This window comes from Dendrobates tinctorius, unplaced genomic scaffold (genome assembly GCF_039654945.1).
Source record: "Dendrobates tinctorius isolate UK_male_01 unplaced genomic scaffold, ASM3965494v1 ptg000155l, whole genome shotgun sequence".
NCBI lineage: Eukaryota > Metazoa > Chordata > Amphibia > Anura > Dendrobatidae > Dendrobates > Dendrobates tinctorius.
The window spans coordinates 13,681,743-13,698,527 of record NW_027361822.1 but is presented as its reverse complement, the minus strand read 5'-3'; the positions used below and the strand labels follow the sequence as shown (position 1 = coordinate 13,698,527).

Here is a 16,785-nt window from a genome sequence, read left to right as displayed (position 1 = left end):
CCACGTCGTCTGTCAGTGACGTTCAGGCAGCAGATGGCACGGCACGCACTAACCATGTCACCGTGCCCTCTGCTGGCTAAACGTCACAGAGGACGCAGCTGAGAGCGGTGAGCAGCGATGGACGGGGGGACAGGTGAATATCGCCCTACTTACCCCCTTCTGGCGAGCTCTCTGCAGCCGGGTTTCTCCATGTCTCCCGTTCTGCCTTCAGGTGATACCGCTCATTACACTCATGAATATGCGCATATTCATGAGTTTAATGAGTGGTACCACGTGACCGCTGAAGGCAGGAAGGAAGACCGTGGAGAAGCGGGGTGCTGCAGACTGCGCCAGGGGTGGTATGATCTCTGACACCCCCGCTCCCCCTCCCCTGCCGACCCCCAGTGGGACTTTCAGCCCAAAAAAATGGGCTGAAAATCTCAGCTTATACACAAGTATATACGGTAAATTATTACAATTGTGTAATCATAATTAGCAGGTATGGTTGAAGACACCAGGGTATTTTTTTATTAGGGAATGTAGAATAACTGACACTGGACACAAATGGTAAAACTGCGGTAGGACATTTATTGTTTCTTGCACATTAACCCCTTTACCCCCAAGGGTGGTTTGCACGTTAATGACCAGGCCAATTTTTACAATTCTGACCACTGTCCCTTTATGAGGAAATAACTCTGGAATGCTTCCATGGATCCCGGTGATTCTGACATTGTTTTCTCGTGACATATTGTACTTCATGTTAGTGGTAAAATTTAATTCATATAACTTGCGTTTATTTGTGGGGAAAAAAGGAGAAAATTTTGAAAATTTCGCAATTTTCCAACTTTGAATTTTTATGCCCTTAAATCACAGAGATATGGCACACAAAAAACTTAAGTAACATTTCACATATATTTACTTTACATCAGCACAACTTTGGAACCTAAATTTTTTTTTGTTAAGAAGTTATAAGGGTTAAAAGTTGACCAGCGATTTCTCATTTTTACAACACCATTTTATTTTTAGGGACCACATCACATTTGAAGCCACTTTGAGGGGTCTACATGATAGAAAATACCCAAAAGTAACACCATTCTAAAATCTGCACCCCTGACAGTACTCAAAACCACATTCAAGAAGTTTATTAACCCTTCAGGACCATCACAGGAATATTTTGAATGTTTAAAAAAAATAATGAACATTTAACTTTTTTTTACAAAAAAATTACTTCAGGTCCAATTTTTTTTATTTTCCCAAGGCTAACAGGAGAAATTGGACCATAAAAGTTATTGTGCAATTTGTTTTGAGTACGCTGATACCTGATATGTGGAGGGAGAACCACTGTTTCGGCGCATGGCAGAGCTCAGAAGGGAAGGAGAGCTTTTTGATGCAAAATCAGGCACCATGTCGTGCTTGGAGAGCCCCTGATGTGCTTAAACAGTGGTTACCTCCCACAGGTGACCCAATTTTGGAAACTAGACCCCACAAGGAACTTATCTAGATAAGTGGTGAGAACTAAGAATCCCCAAGGGCTTCACAGAAGTTTATAACGTACAGCCGTAAAATTAAAAAATCATATTTTTTCCACAAACATGATCTTTTAGCCTCCAATGCTTTTATTTTCCCAAGGGTAACAGGAGAAATTAGACCCCAAAAGCTGTTGCCCAATTTGTCCTGAGTACGTTGATACCCCATATGTGGGAGAAAACTACTGTATGGTCACACGTCGGGGCTCAGAAGGGTAGCAGTGATGTTTTGGAATGTAGACTTTGATGGAGTGGTCTGCGGGTGTCATGTCGCATTTGGAGAGCCCCTGATGTGCCTAAACTGTGGAAACCCCATATGTGGGGGTAAAACATGATCTTTTAGTCCCCAATTTTTTTATTTTCCCAAGGGTAACAGGAGAAATTGGATCCCAAAAGTTGTCCAATTTGTCCCTGAGTACGCTGATACCCCATATGTGGGGGTAAACCACTGTTCGGGAGCATGGTAAAGCTTGGAAGGGAAGGAGCACCATTTGATTTTTTCAATGCAGAATTAGCTGGAATTGAGATCAGATGCCACGTTGCGTTTGGAGAGCACCTGATGTGCCTAAACAGTGGAAACCCCCCCAATTCTAACCCTAGGGATAGTACGTCAGATGGCAGAAAGGGGTTAATTGATAACATTTAGATCGATTCAGACAAACCCTCCTACAAAACATGATTAACAAAGTCATTACAACAGGACTGTATGAGAAAGTGATTTAATCTAATGGAAACACTAGAGGTAAAAATTAGAGAATTCGGGCCCCATGGCTGGATACTTCAAGCCTGGCTTCCAGTGTATTAGTAGGAGATTGGGTCTTTGTCCCTGGAGCTTTTCCATTCGGCATAAGGAAACTCACTGATCTTGTTGATACACAAAGTGTTTGAGTAATATAGATACTGACTAAATATGAGGACCTTGTCTAATATATAAGTCATTGTATAAATAACGCTGAGATTGGCAGTTAAGAAGAAGGGGGAGGAAATATTGGGTATTTTTGGAAGATTTAAGGGGAGATGTTGCAACAGCATTGTCCATATAGTGAATAAATATGTAACTGTGAAATATTCAAAGGAATATTGCATTTAATTTTTAGATAACAAATGTATATGAATAACTTCATAAGTTTTAATTCAAATGTAAGTTCTAACTTTCTTGTTTATTTGTCATTTCTCTGACTCGCTGTTGTGTTTTCTTGTAAAGTTTGTCAAAAAATATATGGTTTATACCCGTGTAAGGATTCCTTTGCAGTCAACAAAATGTAATTTTCAAGCAAAACATTTCCCACCTTTTAGGTATGATAATGGCTTTTCCCTTGGTGAGATATGTGATGTTTATCAAAAATTCCATTTGTTGGTAAAATCTTTCTCATATTCTGAACATGAAAATTGCTTCTCCCCTGTGTGAATTTTCTGATGACTTACAAGATATGAGCTATCTGCAAAACATTTCCCACATTCTAAACATGAAAATGGCTTCTCACCTGTGTGACTTCTCTTATGTCTAATAAGAATTGATTTTTCTGCAAAACATTTCTCACATTCTGAACATGAAAATGGCTTCTCCCCTGTGTGAGTTCTCTGATGTTTAACAAGATCTGATTTACGTGCATAACATTTACCACATTCTGAACATGAAAATGGCTTCTCCCCTGTGTGAGTTCTCTGATGTTTAACAAGATCTGATTTACGTGCATAACATTTACCACATTCTGAACATGAAAATGGCTTCTCCCCTGTGTGAATTCTCTGATGCTTATTAAGAGATGATTTATCTGCAAAACATTTCTCACATTCTGAACATGAAAATGGCTTCTGCCCTGTGTGAGTTCTCCGATGCTTATTAAGAGTTGATTTATCTGCAAAACATTTCTCACATTCTGAACATGAAAATGGCTTCTCCCCAGTGTGAATTTTCTCATGTTTAGAAAGTTCCGATTTATATGCAAAACATTTACCACATTCTGAACATGAACATCTCTTCTCCATTGTGTGCATTTTCTCATGTTTAAAAAGAGTTGACATATCTACAAAACTTTTCTGACATTCTGAACATGAAAATGGCTTTTTGCCTGTATGAATTTTCTGATGTCTAATAAGAGTTGATTTCTGGTTAAAATTTTTCCCACATTCACAACATAAAAACGGCTTCTCCCCTGTGTGAGTTCTCTGATGTGCAATTAGTTTTGACTTAATTGCAAAACATTTCTCACATTCTGAACATGAAAATGGCTTCTGCTCTGAGTGAGTTCTCTGATGCTTATGAAGAGATGATTTATCTGCAAAACTTTTCTCACATTCTGAACATGAAAATGGCATCTCCACCGTGTGAATTTTCTCATGTTTAGAAAGTTCCCATTTATATGAAAACAATTTACCACATTCTAAACATGAACATCTCTTCTCCATTGTGTGCATTTTCTCATGTTTAAAAAGAGTTGATTTATCTACAAAACTTTTCTGACATTCTGAACATGAAAATGGCTTTTTGCCTGTGTGAATTTTCCGATGTCTAATAAGAGATGATTTCTGATTAAATTTTTTCCCACATTCAAAACATAAATATGGCTTCTCCCCTGTGTGAATTCTCTCATGTGCAATTAGTTTTGACTTAATTGCAAAATGTTTCCCACATTCTGAACATGAATACGGATTCGGACTTGCGTGAACTATTTTTTCTGTAACAAGCTCTATTTTTGGGTTAAAATATTCCTCACACTCTGAAGAAAATCTTTTCTCTTCTTTGTTAGTTTCTGGATGTGTAACAAAGGAAGTTTTGAGGGAAAAACTTTTTTCAAATTCTAAACTTGAAAATGGCTTGTTTGAAGTAAGAGAAGTTAGATTATTAACATCTCTTTTGTGACTTTCATTTTTCTTAATAGTCTGTGATGAATCATAAGCTAGGACCTGTTTAAAAGTATCAGATGACAGATCTTTGCTGTGAAACGATGACGGCATTCCTGGAATAGTGGCATAGACGTCAGTTATATCTTGAGTGATATCAAGGTCATCTGATTTAAAAACTGAAAATGTCACTTCTCCCCCTGTTATCTTGGTGCAGTCCCCTGCCAAGAATAAAGATGATTTTTTAATAAATTATGCTGTATTATATTTTTGCAACATTTCTAAAATACCCAAAGAAATTGCTATGTTATGTAACAAATGTAACGCTGTGATGGTCTTTAGTAAGGGAGAAGGGACGCAAACTGTCCCTGGTTTTGGGAACCTAACTATCCCTGTCCCAGGGGTATTCTTGAAGGTAGAGGCGCCCAGGTCTCCAACTTTACTATGCTCCTGTTAAACCCTGATCTGTCCCCTCCCCCACATCGAGGCATGATTTAGAAATGTAAAATAAACAAGACACAAACACAAAACAGGAATAACAGAAAACTACTATCCTACAAAAGCACTCACCAACAATAGGGAGGAGGATAAGGTGGAAAAAAGTAAATAAGAATAGGGATCAGGAGAAACTCCAGTTTTGGGCACCACATTTTAAAAAAGACATCAACAAACTGGAGCAAGTTCAGAAAAGAGCGACCAGAATGGTGACCGGTCTGCAAACCCTGTCTTATGAGGAAAGGTTGCAGGATTTGGGAATATTTAGTTTGCAAAAGAGAAGACTGAGAGGAGACTTAATAGCTGTCTACAAATATCTAAAGGGCTGTCACATTGTAGAAGGATCAACTTTATTCTCATTTGCACAAGGAAAGACTAGAAGCAATGGGATGAAACTGAATGGGAGGAGACACAGATTAGATATTAGAAAAAACTTTTTGACAGTTAGAGTGATCAATGAGTGGAACAGGCTGCCACGAGAAGTGGTGAGTTCTCCTTCAATGGAAGTCTTCAAACAGAGGCTGGACAGACATCTGACTGGGATGATTTAGCGAATCCTGCTTTGAGCAGGGGGTTGGACCAGATGGCCCAGGAGGTCCCTTCCAACTCTACGATTCTATGATTCTATGATTCTATGATTCTATGAAACTGACCTAAAACAGCAAACAACAGATCACTACTTCTACAACTTTGCTTCAACTACTCAGCTTTAGCACTTAGCACAGGAAGACAAATGTTTAACTGGCAAAGACTACATGCCCAGAGCCAGTATATACAATGCCTTGCGAAAGTATTGGGCCCCTGGAACTTTTCAACCTTTTCCCACATATCATGCTTCAAACATAAAGATTCCAAATGTAAATTTTTGGTGAAGAATCAACAACAAGTGGAACACAATTGTGAAGTTGAACAAAATTTATTGGTTATTTTAAATTTTTGTGGAAATTCAAAAACTGAAAAGTGGGACGTGCAATACTATTCGGCCCCTTTACTTTCAGTGCAGCAAACTCACTCCAGAAGTTCATTGTGGATCTCTGAATGATCCAATGTTGTCCTATATGACTAATGATGATAAATATAATCCAACTATGTGTAATCAAGTCTCCATATAAATGCGCCTGCTCTGTGATAGTCTCAGGGTTCTGTTTGATGCAGAGAGCATCATGAAGACCAAGGAACACAACAGGCAGGTCCGTGATACTGTTGTGGAGAAGTTTAAAGCTGGATTTGGATACAAAATGATTTCCAAAACTAACCCCTTTACCCCCCAAGGGTAGTTTGCACGTTCATGACCGGGCCAATTTTTACAATTCTGACCACTGTCCCTTTATGAGGTAATAACTCTGAAATGCTTCCATGGATCCCAGTGATTCTGACATTGTTTTCTCATGACATATTGTACTTCATGATAGTGGTAAAATTTCATTGATATAACTTGTGTTTAATTGTGAAAAAAATGGAAATTTGGCAAAAATTTTGAAAATTTCACAATTTTCCTACTTTGAATTTTTATGCCCTTAAATCACAGAGATATGGCACACAAAAAAACTTAATAAATAGCATTTCACATATGTTTAATATACATCAGCACAATTGTGGAACCAAAATTTTTTTTTGTTAGGAAGTTATAGGGGTTAAAAGTTTACAAGCGATTTCTCATTTTTGCAACACCATTTTATTTTTACGGACCACATCACATTTGAAGTGACTTTGAGGAGTCTATATGATAGAAAATACCCAAAAGTGACACCAATCTAAAATCTGCACCCCTCAAAGTGGTCAAAACCACATTCAAGAAGTTTATTAACCCTTCAGGTGCTTCACAGGAATTTTTTGAATGTTTAAAAAAAAAAAAAAATGAACATTTAACTTTTTTTCACAAAAAAAGGTCCAATTTTTTTTATTTTACCAAGGGTAACAGCAGAAATTGGACTGCAAAAGTTATTGTGCAATTTGTCCTGAGTACGCTGATACCTGATATGTGGGGGGGAACCACTGTTTCGGCGCATGGCAGAGCTCAGAAGGGAAGGAGCGCCGTTTGACTTTTTCAATGCAAAATTGGCTGGAATTCAGATCGGACGCCATGTCACGTTTGGAGAGCCCCTGATGTGCCTAAACAGTGGAAACCCCCCACAAGTGACCCCATTTTGGAAACTAGACCCCCCCCAAAGAACTTATCTAGATATGTGGTGAGCACTTTGAACCCACAAAGGCTTCACAGAAGTTTATAACGACGTACAGCCATACAATTAAAAAATCATATTTTTCCACAAAAATTATCTTTTCACCCCCAAATTTTATTTTCCCAAGGGTAACAGGACCCTAAAAGTTATTGTGCAATTTGTCCTGAGTACGCTTATACCCCATATGTGGGTGTAAACGACTATTTGGGCGCATGGCAGAGCTCGGAAGGGAAGCAGCGCCATTTGACTTTTTTGGCTGGAATTGAGATCGGACGCCATGTCGCGTTTGGAAAGTTCCTGATGTGCCTAAACAGTGGAAACCCCCCCACAAATAACACCATTTTGGAAACTAGACCCCCCAAGGAACTTATCTAGATGTGTGGTGAGAACTTTGAACCCCCAAAGGCTTCACAGAAGTTTATAACGCCCAGGCGTGAAAATAAAAAAATCATATTTTTTTCCACAAACACGATCTTTTAGTCTACAATTATTTTATTTTCCCAAGGGTAACAGGAGAAACTGGACCCCAAAAGTTGTTGTCCAATTTGTCCTGAGTATGCTGATACCCCATATGTGGGAGAAAACGATTGTATGGGAACACGTCGGGGCTCAGAAGGGAAGTAGTGACGTTTTGGAATGGAGAGTTTGATGGAATGGTCTGCGGGTGTCATGTAGCGTTTGGAGAACCTATGATGTGCCTAAACTGCTGAAACTCCCCACAAGTGACCCCATTTTGGAAACTAGACCCCCTACGGAACTTATCTAGATGTGTGGTGAGCACTTTGAACCCCCAAGTGCTTCACAGAAGTTTATAACACCCGGGCGTGAAAATAAAAAAAAAAAAAAAAATCAAATTTTTTTTTCCACAAAAATGTTATTTTTGCCATCAATTTTTTATTTTCCTAAGGGTAACAGGAGAAATTGGACCCCAAAAGTTGTTTTGCAATTTGTCCTGAGTAGGCGGATACCCCATATGTGGGGGTAAAACACTGTTTGGGCGCATGGCAGAACTTGGAAGGGAAATAGCACCATTTGACTTTTTCAACGCAGAATTGGCTGTAATTGAGATCAGGCACCATGTTGCGTTTGGAGAGCCCCTGATGTGCCCAAACAGTGGAAACCCCCCAATTCTAACTCCAATCCTAACACCGTGACCGCCCCTGACACATAGTGCCGGGTGTCAGCTGTGATAATCAGCTGACACCCGGCCGAGATCAGCGGCGCTCCCCCTGTGAGCGCCGCTGATCGCAATGACGTACTATCCCGTCCCCGGTCATAGGGGCCCGGGTCCCGTGGATGGGATAGCACATCAGATGTCAGAAAGGGGTTAAACATCCCAAGGAGCACTGTGCAAGCGATCATATTGAAATGGAAGGAGTATCATACCACTGCAAATCTATCAAGACTCGGCCGTCCCTCTAAACTTTCATCTCAAACAAGGAAAAGACTGATCAAAGATGCAGCCAATAGGCCCATGATCACTTTGGATGAACTGCAGAGATCTACAGCTGAGGTGGGACAGTCTGTCCATAGGACAACAATCAGTCGTTCACTGCACAAATCTGGACTTTATGGAAAAGTGGCAAGAAGAAAGCCATTTCTCAAAGTTATCCATAAAAAGTGTAGTTTAAAGTTTGCAACAAGCCACCTGGGAGACACACCAAACATGTGGAAGAAGGTGCTCTGGTCAGATGAAACCAAAATCAAACTTTTTGGCAACAATGCCAAATGATATGTTTGGCTTAAAGGCAACACAGCTCATCACTCTAAACACACCATCCCCACTGTCAAACATGGTGGTGGCAGCATCATGTTTGGTCTTGCTTTTCTTCAGGGAAAGATGGTTAAAATTGATGGGAAGATGGATGGAGCCAAATGCAGGACCATTCTTGAAGAAAACCTGTTGGAGTCTGCAAAAGACCTGAGACTGGGACGGAGATTTGCCTTCCAACAAGACAATGATCCCAAACATAAAGCAAAATCTACAATGGAATGGTTCACAAACATATCCAGGTGTTAGAATGGCCAAGTCCAAGTCCAGACCTGAATCCAATCGAGAATCTGTGGAAAGAGCTGAAAACTGCTGTTCACAAATGATCTCCATCAAACCTCACTGAGCTTGAGCTGTTTGCCAACGAAGAATGGGCAACAATTTCAGACTCTCGATGTACAAAACTGATAGAGAACTACCCCAAGCGACTTGCAGCTGTAATCACAGCAAAAGGTGGCGCAACAAAGTATTACGTTAAGGGGGCCGAATAATATTGCACGCCCCACTTTTCAGTTTTTGAATTTCCACAAAAATTTAAAATAACCAATAAATTTCGTTCAACTTCACAATTGTGTCCCACTTGTTGATTCTTCACCAAAAATTTATATTTGGTATCTTTATGTTTGAAGCATGATATGTGGGAAAAGGCTGAAAAGTTCCAGGGGGCCAAACTTTCACAAGGCACTGTATAGAGAGAGTAAATGATAAGCAGTTGCAGTTAAGAACGACCAGGCTGTATGGTCTCAGCCAGAATGTAAAGAGTCCTTAACCCTCTATGCACTGAAGGAAAGGAAATCCATTTAAAATCGGACATTAATCACACCATCTCTAACGAATACCTGTGATTCATTAGCCAACGTGACCGTCTAACTTCAGGTCTTCCAGGGGGATGTCACACCCTCGTGAGGATATCCCCTCTTCTATGAGGGACCACTGGACCCTCGGTACCAGGTTTTTCCGGATGGACCACATGGAATGACCAAATTAGTTTACTGTCATTAACCTCATAGGTACCCACATCCTCTCTCCAGCACCATACCCCTTCTAGTGCAACAAGTATTGTATAGACAGGCGATCCACATGGGAATCCACAATTCTTACCACCTGGAACTGCAAATTACTATCAACAATAACCGGTGGCGACGACAAGGGCGACTGCTCCACTGCCACAGGCTTAATTACGGTGACCACCTTGTAAGGGCCAATAAATCTAATAAATAATAATAAAACCTGATTTCCAGTAGGGAATTTTCTGATTTATATGTCATACCAAATCATTCACTCCCAGGTCAGAACCTGACAACCCTTTCTTATCCGCCATGCGTTTGTGTCTGTCCCCCATGATTTTTAAGTTGTTATGAAAACCTTGCTATACAAATGAAAGAAGAAAATCGTTCCTCACTGGAACATCTGAAGACCCCTCTTTACTGAAGGTACAGAACTGCGAATGGAAGACATATGCACCTAAAAATGGCTACTTACCAGTGGACTCAACCCAACGAATGTTCAAGGCAAACTCAACTAATGGTAAAAAAAGATTGACAATCACCTTGATTATCTATTACAAAACACTTAAGGTATGTCTCCAAAATCTGGTTTAACACCTTAATGACCGCCAATACGTGTTTTTATGGACCGGAGATATAAGAGAATAGCATCCCCATACAGGTGACAATCCAGCAGCTGTCGGCAGTACTCTATAGTAGACAACTTGCTGCATCAGCCAAAATCAGTGTGTGCACTGTCCATATCTGTTTAACCCCTTAAATGCTGCTGTCAATAGTGACTACATCATATAAATGGTTAACAGAGAGTGGGGGGCTTCCTCTCCATCCCAATCGGCACCCTGATATCATGATTGGGTGGTCCTGATGTTTGCCATGGCAATTCTCGGCCAAATAGTGGCCTTAGATCCTTCCGGCAACAGCGGCCTATTCAGAAGTTACCGACATATAGGAGGTAAAAATATACTTTTTCATTCCGGTCATGTCATTTTGCATTAATTCCTGAAATTTACCTGAAGGGTTGATCAACTACCTCATAGCAGTTTTCAACATGTTGAAGGGTGCTGTTTTTAAAATAGTATCACTTTTGGTGGTTTCCCAATATATAAGTCCCATAAAGTCACTTCAAACCTGGATAACTCCCTAAAAAAATAAATTTTACAAATGGTTCTGATTTAAAGCAGAAATGAGGGAAATGTTATTTATTAACCCCTTTCCTACATTAGACGTACTATTCCGTCCATGTGACCTGGGACCTAAGTCCCAAGGACGGAATAGTACGTCTAGCGGGATCAGGGACGCTCACGGGGGGAGCGCCGCTGATCGCGGCCGGGTGTCAGCTTCTTATCACAGCTGACACCCGGCTGTTATGATTGAGTCACCAAGGAGGAAAAAAACAAAATACAAGCTCAGCCCAGAAAAACAGAGAGGTTGGAAACTAGCGGATTGCAGACCCCTAATCCTATCACACAACTAGCAGTAGCCATGGAGTGTTCCTACGGTGATCCTAGACACCTTGTCACAACCGGAGAGCTACATAATCCCAAAGAGAGAAAAGGGAAAAACTGAATGCCCCAGAGCAGACCCCAAAGCAATAGGCAGCCCTCAACATATAATGACGGTGAAGCAAGATGAAAACACTAACACAGATAGAAAGATAGGTTGAGCAAACGATGGGGCCCAAGCTAACTAAAGGCAGGATAGAAAAGCTGCTGTCTGCAATCCGAGAAAACCCTGCTAAAAAATATTACCAAAACAACTGATAAGCAAAAAGGACCCTGAAGTCACTAGACTTCAAACCCTATATCAGCACTCAGAATATTCTGGAAGCAGAGCAAAAGAGAACACTGATCAAAGAAAAAGAATCCAGCACACCCCCGGCCGGGGATGGCTGAACTCCAAAAAACAAGGTAAACAAAACCAAAACTAATAAGTTCAATAGCAGAGCAAAAACTTATCTTTGGGAAGCAGGAATCAGACTGGTCTCCAAGAATCCAGCAGAGAAATCACCAGCCACTCAGAAGGGCGTCGGCTGCCTTATATCCAGTCAGAAGTTCCCGTTACCCAGTCACCATCCACCTCATCAGGTGTTTGGTAATCAGCCTCACTACCTTCCTTCACCAGAAGAGGGAAATCCTCGGACACAAAAGATGAATGAACAGATGAGCTCACAACAGTACCTCCCCCTTGAGGAGGGGTCAGCGAACCCTCATCCAAGCCACCAGGCCGATCAGGATGAGCTCGATGAAAAGCACGCACCAATCTTTCTGCATGAATATCTGAGGCAGAGACCCAGGAATTATCCTCCTGACCATAACCCTTCCACTTAACCAAATACTGGAGTCTCCGTCTAGCCAGACGGGAATCCAGTATCTTCTCTACCTCATATTCCATGTTACCTTCAACCAACACAGGGTCAGGAGGTGCCGCCATAGGAACCACTGGTTCAACAAACCTCTTCAACAAGGACTTATGAAACACATTATGAATCTTAAATGTGACAGGAAGAGCCAACCGAAAAGAGACCGGATTAATAATCTCCAAAATCTTGTAAGGTCCAATAAATCTAGGTTTAAACTTTGAAGAAGCCACTTTCATAGAGATATTCTTTGATGACAACCAGACCATATCACCCACCTTAAACCGGGGACCAATGGTCCTATGCCGGTTAGAAAACCGCTGGGCCTTTTCCTGGGAAAGAGACAACTTATCCACCACTTGGTCCCAAATCTGCTGCATTCTTTCCACCACAGTGTCAACCCTTGGACAGGCAGAATACTCCACCTGCCCTGAAGAAAATCGAGGATGAAACCAAAAGTTACAGAAAAAGGGTGACATCAAAGTGGCAGAACTATCTCTATTGTTTAAAGCAAATTCGGCCAAGCGTAAAAATGAGACCCAATCATCCTGATCAGCAGATATAAAACATCTCAAATAAGCCTCCAAAGTCTGGTTTGTTCTCTCTGTCTGCCCATTGGCCTGAGGGTGAAATGCAGAGGAGAAGGACAACTGAATTCCGAACTTGGAACAAAAGGTCCTCCAGAATCTAGAGACAAACTGAACTCCTCTGTCCAATACAATGTTCTCAGGAATCCCGTGCAAGCAAACCACCTGTTGCAAAAACAAGGGCACCAACTCTGAGGAAGATGGCAACTTAGGGAGTGGTACAAGATGGACCATCTTAGAGAATCTATCACAAATCACCCAGATAACAGTCATCCTCTGAGAGACAGGCAGATCAGAAATAAAATCCATTGAAATATGGGTACATGGCCTCCTGGGCACCGGCAAAGGCATCAACAACCCACTAGAACGAGAACAAGGCTTAGATCGGGAGCAAGTCCCACAAGACTGAACAAAATTTTTGACATCACGAGACAATGCAGGCCACAAAAAAGACCGACTCACCAAATCTCTAGTACCAAAAATACCTGGATGACCAGCCAACGCGGAGCAATGAACCTCAGACATCACTTTCCTCCTCCACTGGTCAGGAACATACAACCTACCACTGGGACAACGCTCAGGCTTATCCTCCTGAAACTTCTCCAGAGCACGTCTCAAATTAGGCGAGATGGCAGAAAGAACCACCCCCTCACCTAAGATGGTAGCAGGCTTGGTCACAATAGGAGAATCGGCCAAAAACTCCTAGAGAGGGCATCAGCCTTAACGTTCTTAGTGCCTGGGAGAAAGGAGACCACAAAATCAAAACGTGTGAAAAACAAGGCCCACCTGGCCTGTCTCGGATTCAAGCGTTTAGCCGACTCAAGGTAAATCAAATTCTTGTGGTCAGTGAGGACCACAACTTGATGTCTAGCTCCCTCCAACCAATGTCTCCACTCCTCAAATGCCCACTTCATGGCCAACAGTTCTCGATTCCCCACATCATAGTTGCGTTCCAAAGGAGAGAATTTTCGGGAATAGAAGGCACAGGGGTTCATTTTAGATGTTACAGGATCTTTTGGGGACAAAACAGCTCCTGCACCAGTCTCTGAAGCATCCACCTCCACCTGAAATGGAAGTGAGACATCGGGTTGTCGCAAAACCGGAGAAGTGAACCTCCGCTTCAGCTCCTGAAAAGAAGAAACAGTCTCTGGAGACCAATTCAGCAAATCAGCGCCCTTCTTAGTCAAATCAGTCAATGGTTTGGCAATAACAGAAAAATTGGCTATAAACTTACGATAAAAATTAGCAAAACCCAAAAACTTCTGGAGAGCCTTCAAAGAAGTGGGCTGCACCCAATCATAAATGGCCTGTACCTTGGCCGGGTCCATTTCAATAGTTGACGGAGACAAAATAAATCCCAAAAATGAAATCCTCTGTACACCAAAAATACATTTCGATCCCTTAACATACAGGGAGATTTCCCTCAAAATCCGGAACACAGTCCTAACAGGTTCCACATGAGAGTCCCAATCCCTGGAAAAGATCAAAATATCATCCAAATAGATGATCAGAAACTTATCCACAAAGTCCCGGAAAATATCATTCATGAAGCACTGGAAGACAGAAGAGGCGTTAGTGAGCCCAAAAGGCATCACCAGGTACTCAAAATGTCCCTCCAGAGTATTAAACACTGTCTTCCATTCATCCCCATGATTAATGCGAATAAGATTATACGCCCCCCTGAGGTCAAGCTTGGTAAACCAGCAAGCACCTTCAACTCTAGAAAATAGGTCAGAAATCAGGGGTAACGGATACTGATATTTAACAGTAATTTTGTTAAAGGAGCGATAGTCAATACAGGGCCTTAATGAACCATCCTTCTTGGCCACAAAAAAAAAACCAGCACCCAAGGGTGAAGAGGATGGCCTAATAATACCCTTCTCCAACGACTCCTTAATATAAGAACGCATAGCCTCATGTTCGGGTACAGATAAATTAAAAAGTCGACCCTTGGGAAATTTACACCCCGGACTCAGCTCAATTGCACAGTCATAACTCCTATGAGGAGGCAAAGATGCAGACTTACTCTCACTAACCACATCATAAAAATCAGCCAAATAGTCAGGAACCTCATGCGACGGGGGAGAGGTGGAGAAAACAGGAGTGTCACTAAGAGCACACCAACAACCCCAACTCACCACAGACACAGATTTCCAATCCAAAACTGGATTATGGATTGGCAACCAGGGGAACCCCAGCACGATGGTATCATGCAAATTATGCAACACCAAAAATCTGTAATTTTCTTGATGGTCTGGGGCGACCCGCATTACCACCTGGGTCCAAAACTGAGGTTTATGCTTCGCCAAAGTGTAACGGCGCCGGTCGTAACCATCGCTGTCCCCCTAGCTCCAGGCCCCCCCCCCGCGGCTAGTGCTTACCTGCTCCGTCGCGCGCTGCCGCTTCCTCCCTCCTCCGGTCCACGAACGCCTCCTTCCTCCTCCTGCTCTCGCACGCCCCGCCTTCCTGGTCTCCCAACGGCGGCGACCCCGCACATGCGCATTAGGGCGCGGGGCCGTCGGGTAGTTTAACCCTGCGGTGGGCGGTGGCCGATTAGTGGCCAGCCTATCGCCTACCGGCAGGGGATATATCAGGCGTCTCCCACAAGGGGAGGACGCCTGATTATTGTGTGTCCATTCCTGCTGTAATTTGGCCGCCTATAGGTTCCTATAGGTTTCTTGTCTTCCTTTACATTTCCCAGCCTTGCTGTCTCTTCCCCTGGTGTTTGCCCTGTCTTCCTGCCCGTCATCTGTCCTGCCTACTCCTAGTGCCACTACCCTTGTCTCCCCGGTTCCCTGTCTCTGTTCCGTCCTGCAGTGTCCGTTCTGTTCCTGCCCAGCATCCTGCCCGCAGTCCTCCATCCTCCTGCACGGAGTTCTGGTCCTTGGTAAGCCTCGCCAGCCGCTTGCCTTCTCCAGTCCCTCGAGCCGCCCCTCTCGGTTCCAGCAGTCGCGGTTCTGTCCTCTGCGGTCCTGCCCCTAACGATCCCTGTACAGGGGTCGGTCATCACCTGGTGCGCTCGACCCAGGGGCTCCGGATCCGCGACCCAGAGGGTCCACTCTCGGACGTTATCTCTTCCTGATCGTCACACAAAGGAGTAGCATCAATACCCCTCAAAAGAATAGGCGTCCGCAGGGGTGTCATAGGGAAGCCACAACGTTTAGCAAAATCTAAATCCATTAGGTTCAAGGCTGCTCCTGAATCCACAAAGGCTTTAGCAGAAAATGTGGACAGGGAGCAGATCAGAGTAATTGCCAAAAGAAACTTAGGTTGTACACCACCTACAGCAAATGTGTGTGCAAAACGTTTCTCTCGTTTAGGGCAGACAGAAATAATATGAGAGGCATCTCCACAGAAAAAACACAGCTTATTACGCCTTCTGAACTCCTGACGTTGCGCCCTAGACAAAACTCTATCACATTGCATAGGTTCAGACATTTGTTCAACAGGTGGCAGCATTTCCCGTATAATTTTACGTTCACGTAAACGCCGATCAACCTGAATGGCTAATGACATAGAATCGTCAAGACCAGAGGGAACAGGAAATCCCACCATAGTATCTTTTACGGTTTCTGATAAACCCTTCCGAAAGAGAGCTGCCAAGGCACCATCATTCCAAGTGGTGAGGACCGCCCACTTTTGGAATTTTTGACAGTACAGTTCTGCAGAATCTTGACCCTGGCTCAATGCCAACAGGGTCTTTTCAGCTTGATCAATCGCATTAGGTTCATCATACAACAACCCCAAGGCCTTAAAAAATGCGTTCACATTTGTTAGAATAGGATCATCTGGTACTAAAGAAAACGCCCAATCCTGGGGATCGCTGCGCAGCAAGGAGATAACAATCTTAACCTGCTGCGCAGAGCTCCCCGATGAGTTAGGCTTCAAGGCAAGAAATAATTTACAATTATTCTTAAAATTCAAAAATTTAGACCGATCCCCAAAAAACACATCAGAAGTGGGTATTTTTGGTTCAGCAGCGTGTGAACGAGCAAGATAGGTGGAAATTCCCCGCACCTCAGCAGCAAGCTGCTCCA

General features: G+C 42.6%; 1 protein-coding gene across 1 annotated transcript in view; it reads right to left on the bottom strand.

The window, feature by feature from the left end:
* Window positions 1–547: 547 nt before the first annotated feature.
* Window positions 548–16,785, bottom strand: part of LOC141051017 (uncharacterized) — a 104,183-nt gene continuing 87,945 nt past the window's right edge. Inside the window, 2 exon segments of the mRNA XM_073547806.1 lie at window positions 548–2,848; window positions 2,850–4,570. Coding sequence (XP_073403907.1) covers window positions 2,798–2,848; window positions 2,850–4,570 — 1,772 coding nt within the window. The 3' untranslated portion in view covers window positions 548–2,797.